Source organism: Sylvia atricapilla, chromosome Z (genome assembly GCF_009819655.1).
Source record: "Sylvia atricapilla isolate bSylAtr1 chromosome Z, bSylAtr1.pri, whole genome shotgun sequence".
NCBI classification, from domain to species: domain Eukaryota; kingdom Metazoa; phylum Chordata; class Aves; order Passeriformes; family Sylviidae; genus Sylvia; species Sylvia atricapilla.
In genome coordinates this window covers 34782412-34802114 of record NC_089174.1, presented here as the reverse complement: position 1 = coordinate 34802114, position 19703 = coordinate 34782412, and the positions used below count along the sequence as shown (strand labels likewise).

General features: G+C 35.6%; 1 protein-coding gene across 2 annotated transcripts in view; it reads right to left on the bottom strand.

Moving 5' to 3' along the window:
- Nucleotides 1-19703, bottom strand: part of TMEM161B (transmembrane protein 161B) — a 41028-nt gene that overhangs the window by 17327 nt on the left and 3998 nt on the right. For both annotated transcript variants that reach the window (XM_066339278.1, XM_066339279.1), the window contains exons 2-7: nucleotides 15778-15881; nucleotides 12000-12080; nucleotides 7555-7652; nucleotides 5691-5847; nucleotides 870-1021; nucleotides 316-376 (exon numbers count right to left, since the gene is read on the bottom strand). In XM_066339278.1, the coding sequence (XP_066195375.1) occupies nucleotides 316-376; nucleotides 870-1021; nucleotides 5691-5847; nucleotides 7555-7652; nucleotides 12000-12080; nucleotides 15778-15881 (653 nt within the window). The remainder of the gene's footprint in view (nucleotides 1-315; nucleotides 377-869; nucleotides 1022-5690; nucleotides 5848-7554; nucleotides 7653-11999; nucleotides 12081-15777; nucleotides 15882-19703) is intronic.

Genomic DNA, 19703 nt, shown 5'->3' with positions numbered 1-19703 from the left:
AGGATGATAAAAAAATACTTATCTGAACAAACCTTGCTGAAGGGAAACACTATGATAAAAGCAGTTACAATTTTGAACCGTATTGTATGAACTAAAATCAAAATGTCATAAATTATCTCCATATTAAAATGAAAACTTTAATGCAACTTCAATTACTTGTGGGTACTTTCAGATCTTTGTATTAACACGTTTAAACTGTTATAGGGATTATAACTGTGTACAAAAGCAAAACAGGCAATACAAAGGCTTGCTAAGAAAATCCAAATGGTTCATAAATTCCCATATAAACAGACAAGTGTATTTCCATAAACTTACTGGGATTCCAAACCTTGTTTTTCAAGAAACTGCATAGCACTTTCTGAGAAATTCGAGAATCCTGCAGAGACACATATAATTATTTTATCACAGTACAAATGAAGAATCCCTTTTGTGAAATAAAATGCTAGGTAACAAGTCATCTTTTAAACAGTTCTTCATATGTCTAGCAGAGCTCTTTCATGTCCTAATTAGTTGGCCACAAAACATAAAATATTTTAAAACATTTAATAAAACTTGATTAATATTTGTAATATTTGGACACTTTGGGAAGATGAAAAAAGGTAACTTTTTTAATACTTTTGCACTAAGGGAGCTACATTTTACTATGAAAGCCAAAAAGTGCTGTATCTATAACTGGAAGGCAAATACAAATAAAGAACAAACAAGCTAGGCAAAGATTACACTATTTAGAATCTTCATCCCAAGGCAAATTTTCCTAAAAGCTCATGACTTACACTATTCATTTTAACATAGATTTCCTCAAAAATGCTGGAAACATTTTTTTTCAGATTATGCAATCACTACAGCTGTAACAAATACTGAAGAGTTACCTGATTCCAATCCAAATTCTAGATAGTTTTCTGTCACAATGAGTATTGCCATTGCTTTCACAAAGAAGAAAAAACCAAAGGTGACACAGACTGATCTTTCACCTCCATCCTCAACTTTGAAGTAATGGGTAGTCAATGAAAACAGTATCTTACTATATTAGAAGTAGGTCAAGGAAAATAAAGTTTGTAAAATAACTGTAATTAAGAATTATAATCTTGTATTTCAGTCATCTACACCAGTGCTGTTCTATGATGTGCATTTATTTCTTTTGAAGGTAGTATGTATTCAACCAGTTTCAGGTTAAATTACAGAACACATTAAAGCATAATAATCACATAATTCATAGCCAGGAATAATCTGGAATATAGTTTTGATCTAGGCTTACTTATAGTAAGAAAGAAGACACTTTAAAAAATGAAGTTACATGTCTTTCCGTTCAGAGAGAAGGATTTTGTTTGGAAAATAGCTTAAAGATCAAGTCTAACCATCAACCTGACACCAACAAGTTCACCACTGAGGCATTTCCTCAAGCTCTTCAACTATGCACACATTTGAGACTTTCAGCTCAAAGAGAGTTCTAAGACAACAGCAGACTGAGTCCTATCTAGGAAAGAAAAATCAATCCCGTGTTCACCTTGGAAAACCATATTCAGTCTTCAAACCGCTCTAAGACCTGGTATGATAAATCAAATCCTTTTATCTAGCCCCACTGCCACGAAGACAAACATTTAAGACATGACCTGCTCTGTTATCAGGGTGTTTTAAAAATACTAAGTATTCTTTTTTTACACATTTCTAAATTAGTTCTAAACTGAAACAGATCAAGATAAACTTATCATGATACACTCTCAACTCTTATTACTATGAACTGCAGCTCATTATAGTTTAAATAGTAGGTGATAGCAGTCCAGATTTAAATAAAATATTTGGAGAAAATTTCAGACATTACAAGATTTGAAAAAAACCAAGAGAAAAAGGAAAAACAGTACTTTAAATGTTATCTGTACCACTTTTTTTCCCCACTAGGCAATAACATAATTGTATTTGCCCGTTTCTAATATGTAGAGTACACGTACAAAACATTTTTGAGGGTATCTATTCAGTAAAACATTTGAAGAATCATCAGTTTCTCAAGAAACTATGGTTATGCAGTATCTCACTTCAACAGGCAGCACACATTTAACATAATACTGCTGAATTTCATGTATATGCAAAGAGATTCTAATATGCATAATATGGTCTAAGGACAGCCTCTAGTAATTCTAATCTCACACAGTAATCACCTTCAGACCCCTCTATACTTTACAGAAAGAACTGATACATCAAAAGAAAATCTTAACTCATCCCAAAAAGCAGAAAATAGATAATACAGATTGTGTACTGGAAGGCTTTGTTTCTCTAATAACACATGCTTAAACCAAGGCACCAAGGCTCTTTTTATAGCTAGGGACATTAATCAAAATTTAAAACACCCTGAAGGTGTACGAAGAGCTTAATAACAGTTTGTGATCGAAAGTCCCAACCTATCATCAGGTTTATCAGCCTCTACTTCATTATTTCAGATATGGATTGTGCCTGAAGGATTTGGCAAATTCAAGGAGGAAAAAGAAAGCATACTAACAATGAATTACAACTATAGTACAGATTCAGAACTCAATAAATTGATGATTATGCAAACTACACATGACTGAAACCCTCTGTTAGTTAAACAATCACCACTGCTTCTATTTTTGGGTTGGAGGAAATTGAAGAATTATGTCTTGCTTCATCATTTCCTTCCATCCCAAGACCTAATATTCAGGATTTACTGAAAGAATAATTTGGGAGCATTTAGTGCTAAGTTAATAGATTGCCTGCACCAGCCCCCGCTTTCATTCAATTTTTTTGGTCACAAAAGGCATTACAGAATTGTATACTTTTGCATATTGTATATAGTTGCAGGCATTGCAGAACTTTTGATACACCCTTTTACAAAAGTAATTTTATTTTTTAAACTGCTGTGATCATGGTATTCTTGATTTTTATATTTATATGGTTAAAGTGAAAAATATCTATCTTCTGTTCCTACTAAAACACATGAAAAATGTGCATTCACAGAAGCAGAGAACATTCCAAACTGGAGAAGACCCATAGCACCATCCAGCTCCTGGGCCTGCATAACACCATCCCCAGGAATCATGCCATCTGCCTGTCCTAGTGGTTCTTGAACTCTTTCAGTCTGGGTGCTGTGAGCAATTCCCTGGGAAACCTGTTCCAGTGACCAACTGCCCTCCACATGAAAAACCTTTTCCTAATATTCAATCTAAATCAATCTCCCCTGACTTAATTTCAGGCCATTTACTAAAGGGAGTACTGAAGGCCTTCAAGGGAGTCAACAGCTCCTCCCAGTTTTCTATCATCTGCAAACTTGCTTTGTATCCTTAGTACAACTTCTCACCTCTTAACACACAGGCATGAAACAGAAGAAGCACTTACCAGCAAAACACAAAATTGTTCTATATTTAACTTTGACTTATCATGTTAACTGCTTTCCATCAAAAATATTTTTTTTCATAATCTTTCATTACCACAGAATCATTTCTGATCTTCACATACTGAGTTATCAATTAGTTGGGTAAGTTTTAAGTATTCTCTGCATCCCAAATGCCTGATGTCACAACACATGAATGAACCATTTCAGAAATCTCATCTGACTAGGTTCCAGTGACACAAGAACTGTTACCAATGCCTCTGTACTGTACCTCCTTCACCTCAAAAGCTGTAATGCCTGGAATAAGTTATGGTTAACATAGTTATGGAGATGTTAAGGCTAATATAAAGTTTAGACTGTATTTCCTGGTAGTGCATCCTTCTACAATGCCACTAACTCCTCAAACAGGTAGTAAGCACAGACTCTAACAGCTACTTCCACATTCACACTACTGAGACAAAAACCTTGCATTGACAGGCAACTTCAGTATTTTTAGAAGTTTTGCCCTGAATTGATGACCAAATTAAAGCAATTATAGGACAGTGTACAAAACCACAGTAAAAAACTGTTACTGCAGTGGATTTTCCTACAATATGTAATTCACAACTCTGTTTCACTTAGAATTGCAATTACTATAGTGTTATTTAAATTGAATACTGCTGAGATACAAGAGATGACGCAAACAGGGCATTGTCACCAACAAATCTAAGAGCACATTGTAGCTTTACTATTAGAAGCTTGTTTTCCCATCAGATCTATTAAACACGCCATCATTCTCAAAATCAGAGTGAAAAGTGTTAGCTATTTCTTCTGATTTTTGTAACAGTAACCACCTCTTTCTCCTTCCTTCTGCAAAGATTAAACTAAAATTCCTGACTTCTCACAAAAAAATAGAACAGGATTTGCAGTAACAACTATATATTACCTATACTATAGCTGTAATACAATAAAAAGGTGCACAAGAGCCAGACACTGATTTTCTTCTCAGAGCAGACTAGAAAAATGACCTTTTGGACCATGGATCTGTTCACTGACATGTCTAATGGGAAACACCTGATCTGGAAGCATGCTACTGACATTGTCTTTTCCAGATGTGGGCTTCTTCTCTAGCAAGTTTTTATACATTACAAGGAAAAATTCTGGAAAAATTCTAGCATTTATACTTCAGTCTACTTACAAAACACTCCTCCATACTATAAAGGCAGCACACATTTTAATAATTATCAAGGACAGGCAAGCATGAAGCATATTCAGAACTCTTAGCCAAATGTAAGCAAGCATTAGAGTTCAAGGTTTTACACACCACCAGCAGCTACTTCTAATATATACTGCGAACCAACTAAACAAACCACAACACATTAAGAATCTCTAAAGAAGAACTAGCATTTATACAGAGGAAACAATTTTGAATATTCAAGAAGTTTATCAACCGTAACTTAGTATTTTATCTGCTCTCAGCTGTTGAAGGAGCAGAAGCAAGTCACTTTCAAGTTCACCTTCCTTATTCAATTCCACTGCTTTATTCCCTATCATCTCTAAACTGCAACTTTCCTCCCCAAATTGCATGCCTGGATTCATATGTGGAATGCAGTTAATTACCATGCAAGCATTTATGTCTGATAATGCCTTCTCCAATAAAACAAACAAACAAAAAAAAGAAACACCCAAAAAACCCAACTTCCCCCCCCCGCAATTAACTCTGTTCTCCATAACAAAACAAACATTTTATTGGTTTGATAATGCCTGTTTCCCAAATACTCCACTTATGTTTCCCTCAGTTTCAAAGGTGAGTTTAGCTATTCACAGAGCTCAGTTCCTACAACTCTCTGCATACCTTACTTTATGTAAGAATGCCTGGAATATATGTTAAAATTATGAACTCACACATGTCTTTTTGCAATAAACTAGTATACACATCACTGTGCTGTTCTGATCAGGAAGTATCAGATTAAACATACTGAAAACAAAAAACATGCAATAAATTTCCAAACTTCTTCAATAGCTGTACTTTCTGTACACATAACTATTTCTGATTGCCAAACTGAGAAAAATCAAGTTAGTTTAGAACCACTACATACTGCAGGTGAGCACTAACTATATTTGCATACATGTATTTTTCTCCTAAATGGTCTGGTATTAATGTCAACAACCTAATGATACCAGCATTTACAAAGAGCACGTACACCATATATATTATTCAACAATGGCATTAGCTTACAGGATCCTTCTTCCAAACACTAAATATTTTTGTATCCCACCCATCAATGGCACAGACATTTATACAAATTGCAGAATGATGTAAACTATCTGGAACAGGTAGAGGGGGATTCAACAAAACAGAAAAGGATACACTGCAAAAGCCAAGACAAGCAAACACCACACTATGCTGATATTCATTTCTTGTGAGGGCTTCATAATGCTGTAATAGGCTTCTGTCACCACATACACAACCGTAGCTGCAACAGTGAAATCCACCAACCACTGATACTCCGGAAAGTAATGCAATGCTGAAAAATATAAGTTTGTGAATGTTAAAGATATGTTTTATGGCAGTTACGGATGTATATAGAATAGATTAGCAATTAAAAGAGGTTTTCAATTGTGTTTTAAGGGTATTGAAGTGACTTTAGATTTAGGTAGACCCAGACCAGCCAAGTGAAATGCAACAACGGAAAAGGTTACTCAACAACGTGAACTTCATTTTTACTTCTGTCATCTAATACTTCATTACTACTCAAATTTATAAGGCTACAATCCTTTACTACTTTATCATCTCAGCTTTTATACATTAACATCCTACATCCAGAAAGCATTCTTAATTTAGATTTCACAACACAAAGAGTAAATAGTTTTCCAGTTGAGTCTGGCTGCAATTCCAAGTAAGAGGGTTTGTTTTGACCTTTGTTAAAGATTAAAATCTCACTGGCTATCATTTATTATATTACCAATAAACAGTTCTTTTTATTTTACAAATGCCACCATCTAAGACACTGATGGCTTGGTCATCAAGATTTTGTTCATACATCCTATAAGGCAATAATCATCATGTAAACTTCACTGTAAAAATTCTGGGGACCATAGTGTGTTGCATACAGGCTGGATGTTATGGAGAGCGTTCCCATAGTTGTTGGAAATGGAAAAAAACATTTGTGACAACACAGATTGTCCCTCCCAAACACCTTCCCTACATTTACACAATTTGAAAGTGGAAAAAAACATTACTGAACATTTGATTTGACTACAAACTAACTGTTGGCAAAGAAATGAAACTGGGCAAACATAGGTTTTTTCAAGTCCTACACTGGTTTTTAAATAACAATATAGTTAGATTTACAAACAAATTGTATATATTACTTTTCAAACACAGTCCAACCCTATCCTATATCACTCCTGTATGTAGGTTGATAATTAAATGCTTTAATTTCAGGAAAGTAACACTAATTGAAACTTGTGAATGCTTCAAAATTTACTTCAAAAACTTCATTTCTGTTACACAAATGCTGTCTCCTACAATTTAAGCTGTCTTAAAGAAGTCTCCTGCATAGGAATATGCATCCTTTCTTTGTATACCTATCCAGAGAACATATAAATATAAAAACATAAGTAGAAAGAAAACACATATCACATGCTTGTATATGAACTTTCTATAACAGAATGACTGATTATGATTTAATAATCAAAAATTACCATCTAAAAAAACAGTACCTTCCAAAAGACTTAATGGTGCATATTTCTGTATTGTCACTTGCAGTTTTTAAGCATTTTACCTGAATGCTTAAGATGTATGGTTGAAAGGGCTTAGGTTCCAATGCTACAGTACATTTCCTGTTTTAGATGAGTTGAAAGCATATGACTTGACACCTGCCTACTGTAGTTTTCTTGTACAAAGCTAAAAACTCTATTTTGAATAGACTATGACATAATTCTGCCAGTGTTGTCTTATACTGCTACTGATGCCTGATAAAACAGTTGGACTTTATACTGGATTTCATCTACTCATCCCTTTCCACAACACTGTTATTAAATGTCTGTCACTCATGAAACACGGAAAGAGACTTAGCCCTACTACCTGCTTGCTCATTTTTGACCAGTCGTGCTTCTATTCATTCACTGTCTACAAAAAAAGATATTTTAGCATTAATTACAAATAAATACTTGATAGAAAGAATCAGGATTATTTTGGAAATAATGTATTATTGTTTGCATACTCTTACCAATAGTGTCCCTTTCTGTTACAGATTTTGTTTCCAGATGAAGATCAATATCTTTTGGAATGGTTAAGGGTTTGTTTTCAATATGACCATTATATTTTCTGTAAAATAAATAAATAGATAGTACAAGCATGGGTATGACAAAATAATTTTTTCAACATATAACATTTCAAATTTTAGAAAAATGCAGAATGTCTTTTTTTTTCCCAAATACAAATATTTTTAGGTCTCTAAGCTAAAAGAACTTCAGGTTCAAATCTTGGAAAACAACCAGGTATGTCGATGGCTCCCAACTATAACTTAACAGACTGTGACATACTGCTGTGGTATGGATTTAAATGGCTTCCAGATGCTTCAATCTGAGCATATATTGGGTCAAGAACCAGGGCACAGTATTTATTTTGTCCCACTGATTTTCTCTATCCAGAGCTACAGGGTGTTCCCAAGGTCAAAAAAAAAAGAAAAAAAAAATGCATCAGTCCTTGTTGTCACAACAAGCAGGTACATTACATGAGCTGAATTAACCTAGATTCTTGAAAGGTCTAACCTACTAGCCATCAAGTAAAGGCAATTTAAGGTATCTTTCTAATCTAAAAAGGTGTGCATCTAGAACAAAAGACGCTTTTTATCTGGACCTCTCAAACTATACCAATACCATGATCTTCGCTTCCCTGAAATTAAGTCACGCTAGTAGACTTCAAATTAAAAAACCCAGCACACTCTTAAAAGAACATGAACAAAACTGAAGAATTTGGTCTGGCAGATGAGCATTACTAACTAATGCAAAACTTCCCTCTCCCACTTAAAAAAAAAATCATTAAAGGAGATCAGAAGATGTTTTGTTAGATTAAAAAAAATCAAACCTAAAACTTAAAACCTCTAAAAGGCTAGAAGGAGACAAACTGCCACATTTTAGAATACCACCTCTGAAATTAGAAAAGGAGAGGTGGATTTTCCATAGAAAAACAAATTATTGGTATACAAGCATTAAAATAAACCAAATCAATAATTAATTTAGTTTTCAGGAATGCTTTCATCTCAGCTCATATGTGAGAGAAAAATACAAGCAGAAAGCATTAATAAAATTTTTCAGGTTATATTAATGATTAGTATAAGCCAAAGCACAAGAATTTTTATTTATCTATTTAATTTAATATCTACAAGACTGTAGATAGGAATCTAAACCATTACCCAAAAAATTCAGTTGTGTGAATACACACAAGAAGTCCCAAACACTGCCGGAGGACTAGACAACCTGCAAGCTCCTGTGTACTTCCCTGCCCCCAGCCATACTCCTGATTATTTTCCTACTGCCTGTATCCAGGAGTACTATCATCTTGAGTGAGATACGCATTTTTATCACTGAAGCCATTTCAACAAAACTTAGTGTTCCTACACTTTAATTATGCCAGGGGTCCCACAATCCAAGAGGCACAGACAGATCATACCCAGGATCATTAAATGCTTTATTTCAAAGTAATTAACAGTAGCTATGGACCTTTTCACTAGCCTAAGAATTTCATATAACACAAACTATTCTGAAGCAGAAAACCTGCCTAATATTCCTGTTCTCCTAAAGCCTACATCATAATATACTGAATTGTAATGTGCACTGAATAAAATTGACTAAAATTTCACACTACAGCTGTTTCTAAGGCAAATTTTCAGGCAACCTCCTTGTATCTCCTTTAATCGTTTATCTTTAAATTAGTTCAGACTGAGAGTGCATTTAAGGAGCATGTATTACACTTGGCAAGACTATGGGCTTGACAAAGCAGATTCTTCATCTTGGAAAGTATTCTTTATCATGGAGAACATCAAACAAATGCATCCTTATTTCTCCCACACTATCTCCTTGTTGAGATGACTCACAAGATGTACATTCCATCTTGTGCAAACTAAAACAGTAAATCCAAACCAACCCCACAGGAACAAATTCCACATAACTATGGCTCTTCCTGAACAAGAGTCACTTCTTTCAAGGACACAGAGGTACCTTTATTCATTAAAAAATAATTTATTATTCATTCAGCTGTTAAATAAGCAAAGCAAAGAAAACATAATTTAAGCCTCTACATTACCGCTTTAGTTTCTTTGAAGTTTTATATTCCCCTATGATTTACATTCGCGCTGGTAAAATCACCTACTACTACTATTGAGAAACACTGGCAAGGCTGAGGAAAGGCAAAAAGAGCAGAATACAATTATTATTTGGGAGTGCAATTGTGTTTTTCAGTACAAGGCTCCTAATGAGCCTTAAGCTTATAATTACATAATTAAAGTTATTTCACAAATGAATAAATATCACTGGTTAAATGGATAATTATAAATGATGACCTTATTCACAGTTATTTTGCCTCATTTTTGTCACAGAAAACTGTTAAGATAAAAAGAGGTTCTTAATTTTAAGGAATGTTGAAAAAAAAAATTACTACTTTACAAGGAACGATGTAACCCAGAGAACCACGGTGAATGATGTTGCATCCAGTGGGCAGCTGGGCACCAACAGAGTTCCACAAGGCCCAGTATTGGGCCCTGTCCTGTTCAAGATCTTTATAGATCACCTGTAAAAGGGGATGGAGGGCACCCTCAATAAATTTCCAAACACTAAGTTGTGTGGGAGTGTTGATCTCCTGAAGGGCAGAAAGGCTCTGCTGAGGGATCTGGACAGGCTGGATTGATAGGCTGACACCAGTGACATGAGGTTCAACAAGACCAAGTTCTGGGTCCTGTACTTAAGTCAAAACTGCCATGCAGTGCTACAGGATGGGGCAGAGTCATTTGAGAACTGCCCAGAGGAAGAGCATCTGGGGCTGTTGGTTAACAGTGGCTGAACATAAGGCAGCATGGGCCTAGGGGACCAAGAACATCCTGTCAGACAGACTGTGGGCAGCAGGACCAGGGCAGTGACCGTGTCTGTACTCAGTACTGGTGAGGTCACATCTAGAGTCCTGTGTTCAGCTTTGTGCTCCTCAAAACCAGAAAGACACTGAGGTGCTAGAGTGAGTCCAGAGAAGAGCCATGGAACTGAGAGAGGGTCTGGAGTACACGTTTGATGAGGAGAGGATGAAGGAGCTGGTGGGGCTCAGCCTGGATAAAATGAGGTTCACAGGGAACCTTCTTGCTCTCTACAACTGCCTGAGGGATAGCTGTAAGCCAAACAGGGGATGGTCACTTCTCAAGGTTAACTAGTTAACAGGACAAGAGGACCTAGCTTCAAGCTGTGCCAGGGGAGTTTCAGAATGGACCTCAAGGGGAATTTTGTCATGGAATTGGAATGGGCTGCCCTTCCTGGGCATTATGTGGTGGAGTCATCATTCCTGGAGGTCTTTAAGAAATGACATAGCCTTAGGGCCATGTTCCAATCAACATGTGATTGGACTAGATGATCTCAGAAGTCTTTTCTGACCTGAATAAGGTAAGTAAGATTGCTAACCATGCTGCTTAAGAGTTAGAAAACAGAAGGAAAAAATACATTACAATTAACAGATTATATAAGCAGTGCAGAGATTAATTTAAATCTTAAGATTTGTGAGAGAGTTCATACTGGGATAGAAGACACAGAGCTAGAGCAAACCTCCTGTGTTGCTAGAAAGAAAACTAGAGTTGTTTGGTTTTAAACAAAGTAAATTCAGAAATATTTCATCAACATGGTCAACTCCATCACCTCAAGATGTCTCAGTTCTTGACACAGCTGTACTTCTGGTATGGCTGTTCAGAACTTCATGAATACCAGAAATCTATTTTCAGCTTAGGCTGAAAGACAATTATTCCATCCCCTCAATGTCTTCTGATAGATTCAACAAGCCCAGATCTTTCAGGCCGCTTGAGTAAGACAGACTTTGTTTCCTAGATGGTCCTAGCAGTTCTGTTCATCCAATCACATAAAAAATTAGTTTTTCTTGAACACAAGTGATCAGAATGTGTAATCCAGATAAAGTTCATGGCTGTATTGTCCAAGAGGATTAATACTTCCCTCTCTCTTCACTGGAAACATTTCACGTAATACATCCTAGGAACCCATTTACCTCTTTCACAGCTATGTTGAGCGGCAGCTCATAGCAATCCTATGAACTAATATACTAAATGTTTCTTCTCTTACTTCAAGATGAAGAACTACAATCCTAAGATTTGTTTCCTCAGTTTTCATCTAAATGCATAATTCACAAAAAAACCTTGCCATCAAATTAGCATTTCAAAGACCATTCTTAAATGGAAATGGAAATTAACCAGTTCTGCACAACTTGGGAATCTCCAACTCTGTTAAACTGGAAGAACATGCTTTGGTAAAGAACTGTGACAGTTAATGCAAGCACAGCAGTCATAGGCAACTAGCAGTTTTTAACTCACACTAAGACAAAAGTAGGCTGGCAAAGTTATTAGATGAACCATATCATGCTGAAAAAACCCAAAAGGTGGGGGAAGACAAGCCTAAAACATGTATTTACCTATCTTTTTTACTTTTCCCTCTTTGCTTCCCTGCAAGAATCCGGAGTTCTTCTTCAGTGGGATGTTGATACCATCGCAAGCTAAGGAAAAAGAAAATCTCAAGTAAAATACCACCATTATTAGCAATTTAGAGCATGGTTTTTAAAAAATCGTATCACAACACAGATTTATATGCTACGACACCTGTCATTTGTCACTCCAAGCATGGCACCTTTGTGTGCCAGTACCAACCCTGCCTGAACAGAACGACAGCTAGAGTTCATTTCTCTTCAGCAAACGAGGCATGTATACACAATTAGAAAGCTTTGCCACTTTGCCATTCACATGAAAGCGCTTCCATTCTCAAAACACCAACTTTTAAAGATACCATCCAATACAACAAACACAGTAATTCAAGCTGGGAAAGTTCACTAGAATAATTGTAACACTACAATTACTCATCAGGACCATATTCTAAACGACTTAAAGTATATTATATCCCCTCCAGACCCAGAAATTTTCCAGAATCTGAAATAGCTACTATCTAATAATCATTACCAGTGATTTTTCTTAAGCAGAGCAAATCATAACATGAGCATCCCTTTCCTTGAACACCTCCTCAGTGATATCTTCATCTTCTGCTAAAAAATGTGCTTTTTAAAAAAATCAGTAATTTACATATAGTTGACCTACAAGTTTTTCCACTTTCAGAGATCCATGCACCATTTATTGCTCATTCATTTAAAAGGCAATAAATGGCATGGAAATTCTGAAGAGCAGAAACAGCGATTGTCAAGTGTCTAAGATGGTATATTTTACCAGAGAAACAAGCTTTTCATCCAAGAAGACAGATTACTCTGGAGATGTTAACTTCTATCCTTCACATGGCCCAAGGCAATTGTGAAAAAGCCGAGATATATTCTCTTGTTTTGTCATTTACTACATCATCCTAATCTGAACTTACGATGCTAATGATGAAACCACCTATGTGGTAAAGAAATTTTTCAAAATCTTTCCTGCACAGAGAAATAGTACTAAATGCAGCAAAACAAAGTAAATTCTCATTCTATGTAGCATACTAACACAAATCAAACCACAAATTAGACCACAATTTGCTCCTAATTACACTATGAAACAATGCTTCAAGTGATATCTAACTACAATTAACAGGATAAAGAGTATTGGTATTTTTCAGTTGATAAACTCTACACACCTTGCATTTAAACTCTCAAATCCAAGAGATTTGAACAAACATTTTCATAAAGATAGAGCTAATAAAAAGTGGTTTATATCTGTTTTAGCTTACATGCGCTTAAAACCAAAATCCCACAACTCATTACCTTGTGGCTTTGACACATCCAAGTCAGTCTGAATAACAACAGACACACAGACATGCCCTAGTTAATTTGAATAAAGGTCATTAATGAATCCACAACAAAACATCCATTTTCTCCTGTATTCCTGAAATGGCGTGAAAGCATAGTAACTGAAATAGCTGAGCAACTTAAAAGCAATGTTTTGGTAGAGAATCTTTTATTAGTTAAAAATAATGCAATGCCTACACAGATATTTAGGATACCAAATATTTCAGTAAGTCTATTTAGTTGCATCCAAGCTCTGAAAATAGCACTGATTGAAAAAGCTTGTATTTCTTAACAAATTTAGGTAAATTGCTTTTCAAGAGTCAATGATAGCTATTTATTCCAGTAACAGGCAATTACCTTGAGTTTGTCTATCCTAACAATTCTTCTAGATTTTGAAAAGTCTTTGTTTCCTTTCAGTGGACTTCCCATAAACACATACAGGCATCGTTAAACGAACTGGTCAGTTAATGTTTCTGTCTTGTCTGATAACATGTTCACGCTCCCTCTCATTAGCAAGGGCTATCTACAGACACTTCAGATCTGTCATGTCTGCCCATGCTTTGGAAGCAAGACATTCAGATGAAGTCAATTAAAACCCACTGTTGGATACCAACGACCAGCTGAAGTCTACTAACAAAGATAAGGAGGAGCAGCTGGTAATTTTTCCTTCGCTGGACTGCTTTAGAAGTGTGCCTGTACCTGAACACTCAGGTGTATGAAACCCTCCACCATGCCACCCACACAGGTCTGTCAAACACCGCTGGCAAAAAGACAGCACTAAGGGGAAGGGGGTTAAAGATGAAAGAGAGTTTGCAGGTGAACCAAGAAAATAAGTCCTTTTCTTTCTGCTTTCACTGTTCCAGTGTATTTTCTGATTTATTTTTATTTCTAGAATACAGGAATATTTCTGACTCTATACAATTCCTATACAGTGCCTGAAATTACAATGCACTAAAATAGTTACCAGATAAATAAAGGTAAACTGAAAAGCAACAACGAGTTTTTCCAGGCTACTATTATGGAGGGCAATAATAAGACTTCCACTGACTTCAGTAACAGCAGAATTACCTAAGCACAAGAGCTGAAATCCTGCTCGAAATATTTATCAATCTGCAGATGCACAAAGATAAACAGAGAAATGGATTTGAAAAATACTTGGCCAACAAACTTCTCCCTACCAGGACATGGCATGCCTTAAAACAACAATAAAGTGAGTGAAAACTTCACCAGAATGAAGAACATGGGTACAATACTGACAAATTATTTTATAAGAGTTATTAGATATTTAAATTTTCCAATAAAAGTTTAAATCAATCTCACACATAAAAGGTACAATATGTCATTTGGATAATTGCTCATAAAAAAGATTCTCATGGTGACACACCTTAAAAAATGGTAGGCAGTTTCATATTCATTAGTGTCATGTTCCTTTTAGAGCACAAGAAATATGATCAACAAACACTCTGCCAATACAGTTAACACTGAAACTTCACACATCAATTAAGAGTATGATTCCTGTTTCTATTATCCACCTGACAATTACTGTTTTCTGTTATACCTAACACACATCTAAACAACATTTACAGTCACTTCTCATTAGCAGCTTGATGGGTGATGAAATCTGGAATATTAAAAAGGAACAAGTTGATAATTATGAGATGGAAAGGGCAAAAAAAGTCCATGGAAAGACTTGTTATACTCCTACAGAGTATGTTATTATTCAAGGACACTCCTGCAGAAAGCAGCCACTAAAGATTTTATATTCTCAAAATTTTAACAGTTACAGAATACAGCGCACTGCTTATCATGCAAAGTGTTCTTCCTACCAAATGAAGAAACACAGTATCCATGATTACTTTTAATATTTAACATATTGATTTATATTCAAAACAGCTGCTGGTTTTTGTTGTTATTTCGGATACAGCCACACAGGGAATGCTCCCCTTGCAACTCATTATATCAGTTTGATCTATTGTTACAAGGAAGTAGCACTGACATTTATACTAATCCTGTCCTTTGATGTATTAAAAAGGAATAGAATTTTTTAATAAATACCTAAGCACTCTTCACACACAAGACTAATCCCAAGGTAGATTATCAACAACACAAAGACAGCATAGAGGAAAAGAAAATCCTTTTATTCTTCAGTATCTTGAATTCAATTTAGCTTTTTAATATTAAAGGATGCACCTTGTACATTAATATAAGGACTGAACAACAATTAACTTTATGACTGATACAATAATTAGCACCAAACAAGTATGTTCTTTTACAAGAACCCTGCCTTGAGCTCACAAATCAGGTGTAACAATGCTATGGTAATAAATTTAATAAAAGTCAATTACTTTAAAAAACCCAAACTTTAAAAAATCTGTATGTTTTACTGTTACTACTCTGATGCATAATTGTATTACCATATTCACATTTATCTTACCTGCCACTACAGAGAAGCCAACGAGCAAGAGAATAGTGAGGTATAATCTTCTGTATGACACTAGCCATTACCATGGTTACCACCAACTGTACACCTATCACACCCTGTAGAGAAGTAAGTTATTAACAAGTCAGTATGTGTTTTAGAAAAGTGAAGTCTCTTAAAAAAAAACCCCAACCAACAAAAACACAACAAAAAACCCACAAACGAACAATTTAGTAACACTGTATAACAGGCATGATACACTGGGGAGGAATGGGGGGAGGGAAGGGAGCAGAATACTGTAGCAGTTTTAAAAAAAGTTTCAGAGAAACTTGCTATAGTCATTACCAAACTTCATCAAAGGGAAAAAGGCATTCCCAGATCACCACAGCTGATCTCCATGAAGAGGTCTAAGATCATCCGCCTCATAATGCTGGCCTCATTATCTATGTACAGATATTTCTTCTTCGTTTACCTACATGTGATCAGCTGCTTTCAAGGACTCCTCTCCCCATCATCCTCATCCTTAGCTTACCAGCTCAGTCCACCACCTTTTCCTCTTTATTTGAGGGTCATCAGCCCTTTCCTAAGTCCTAGTCCAAATACCAGTTTGGCCAGACTACTGGCAAAGATGCTCTTGTCCCACGTGGTCAGGAGGATACTGTTCTGTCTTAGCAGTCCTTACACTTCAAGAGAGTCCCATGGTTGTACAAGCCAAATCCCTGCTATCAACACCTGCTTTGCAATGAGCTGTTAACCTACAACTTTTCATCAACCTTCCCTCTCCCTACCAAGAGTATAATCTTTCATCCTAAATAGTGCACTAAGGAAAGCTTTACTGTTTCCTTCCTTCAATGCTAACTCCATTAGTAAAATAGAAATTGCATCAATACTGCTTTTATTAAAAAACATAGGCAGATTAAATGTTTTGGATATACATTATCATCTGTAATTTAACATGACTGAGGGAGATTGAGACAGCACTATCGTTTAAGTATTTTAAACACTTTCAATATGTCACCACATGTTTCATGAAACAGTGCCATTTATCAATTAGAAGTAAGTGCTACTTTTTTGTACTTTGAAGTAACACCTTTGGAGGGCGACCAGATACCATCAAGTTTCTTCAGCGCTAAAGAGCCCCTTCACCTTCTCTCTCCTTGGAATTTCTACTGCTTCTACACTTTGGTGCCATCAATTCCCTGAGGTACCTCAAAAAGTAAAACCTCACTTTTGTTTATGTTCTATTTCACTGATATCAGGATCAAGAGCTGTAGGTATCTGAACACTCAACCTTTATTAAACATTATGCATAGTTCTGCACAGAGATTACTCGTAACAATTCCAGCAGTCCCCTAGCTAAGGGAAATGTACTTTTAATGAAAGAAAGTGTTACCTTAATGTATAATATATATTATATATAATAACTAATAACTAATATATAAAATAATATATAAAATAATATATAATAACTAATATATATGCTATATATAAGTAAGTACATGCTATACTTACATCACTAAATTGCCAAGGAAGTATATACCCTTTGAGTACAAAATAAACCATTTTAAAATCAAATGTTTATTCTCACCATCTTACACTAAGCCCTAACCACTTTCACCCAATATAAGAGAGAAACCACTGTCCCTTCATCTAGCCTCTCTACTAAGCCACTATTCTCAGAATTCACTCTCTCAGGGTGAACTTACATTAATATCTCTCTAGAATATTATTTATATTAGAAGCCCAGCCTAATCAGGCACCAGTATGTCTCTTCATTTACTCCTAGAGCTTTCTATCCTTAAGGGAAAGAAAAAGCCTTAAGACAAGAAGAGGGAAAGAGATGCAAATTGAGGAAGTTATTTTTATATAGGGTGGCAGATCCACTAGCTGGGCTAAAATACAGCTTAAGAGACTGTTAAAAGTTCACCAACAGAAACTCATTTCTTTACTCAAACAAAGGCTGCACATTGTAACAGAACCCGTTATGAACAATTTCTTTTTGCCACCGAGTATCTTTCTGCACCCTATCTACCCCTTTCCAGGAGAAAGTTATAGTGCTCATACCCATGAAGTTACTGCTGTATTTGACAAAAACAGAAATACCCCCAAACCTTTCAGTATACAAATGAAAATAACCTAGCAAGTTTTAAGCAACTTGAAAAAGTAAACAATCAAAACTAAAACCTCAGTGATACATCTAAACTTTATTTTGACTTTGTGGAGGAAAATACCTTTCTGGTATTTTTCTACACTTTAGGCAATTAAAAAATGTATGTGTATATATATTTACATATATATAAAAGATACACACACACACATATATATAATATGGGCATTTTTCTCAATTCCTGTCAAGAACACTAGTCACAGAACACAGTAGATAATAAGTGAGTCAAAATAACATTCTACGTGCACAGAGTGACTTCTTGCAATTCAACCTTTTTGCCTGAATGTGTTTACACTCTTGTATGTTTAGTAATACACTCCATAAAAATCTAAAATGTCCCAAACTACCCCATATTACAACACTAGAACATATTTTCCCTCCATCCCAATATACAGGGATTTCAGTTCAGGCTCTGTCTTGATCCAGTCCCTTCCATGCTTCTGAGCATTCACATTACACTAATATCAGTTTAAATTCAAAACCACTCATTTCAGAAACATAAATGAAGATTAGGTGTTGGTTTCCACCAACATCTTACATCTGTACTAGCACACTCTAAATTAGGACACAGGGTTTAGATTTTAATCAGAAATCTAAAACTTTAAAAATCCAGAGTATGATAAATAGAACGTGTTTGAGGGAGAAGATGCTCAATGGAAAAGTCAACACTACATGGGGTTTAAAAAACCTCTGGTAAACAAACTCTGGAACCCACCACCTGATCTGTGTTGAAGTAATTTGCAAAAATCAGTGATCAGGTTGACTCAAAACTGAGAGAAGCACATGTTAAGAGATGAGGAACTGCTGCACAGATTATTAAATAAAGTGTCCGCAGTTATAGAATAGTTAGTGGAATTTAAACCATTTCATAAGGCCTTCAGCACTGATTCCATATACATCTACGGCCCTATCATGCTTCAGCTTTGCAGCTTAAAACTTAAAATCAAAGCTCAAAACACTTGAGAGGTGTGTATACTGCTGATCAAAGACATTTCTGTCACTCTCTCTAATGCTGGGAAGCATGGGGACCAAAGCTGAATATGTAAGTCAGCTTTTCTGCAAAACACAGGCTAGCAAGCAACCTCCTGGTCAAAAATGAGACTGAAATGGTACATCCATGCAGCAGCAACATGGGCTGATAAACTGCAGTCTGGCCATGTTTCTGACACAGAGGAAGATCTTTGATGAGACATGTCTCAGAAGTCTTGAGCACTGTATTCACTTCCCAATCCTCCAGCAACCATGGCATTCCTACCTTTGTTTTAGTAACACAGCACACATTACATAAAAGCTTTAAATAAAATGTAGTAGAGAGTGCATTAAGTGGTCCACAAGAATTGTTTTAGCAGTTACATTAAAGTGAAGACTGACAGATTTCTTTAAATTGGTAGGGAGAAAAAGGCAGGCCAGAAAAGCAAAAGTGTAAGGTTGAATAAAGTATAACCTGGACTTTGGTACTCACAGTCTTTTATACTACACACCTGAAGACAGACTTGCTGATTAGTAGAAGAACAAAAACTAAGAATAAGCAATTAAGATAAAGTTACAATACTCTTATCTACACATTAAGTGTACTTACAAAACACCAAGAGCTATCTCAGAATAACAAAAAAAAACCCCAACGAATTTTTAAAAGTACTTCTACCTAAAGAACATTTTTCTTTTCACCATTAAATGATTTATAGAACATGAAGTACAAAGACAGACAAGGTTGATTGTATTATGCAAAGACACCACTCCAGTCTCCTTATTTTGACCTTGCCCAAGGTTATTC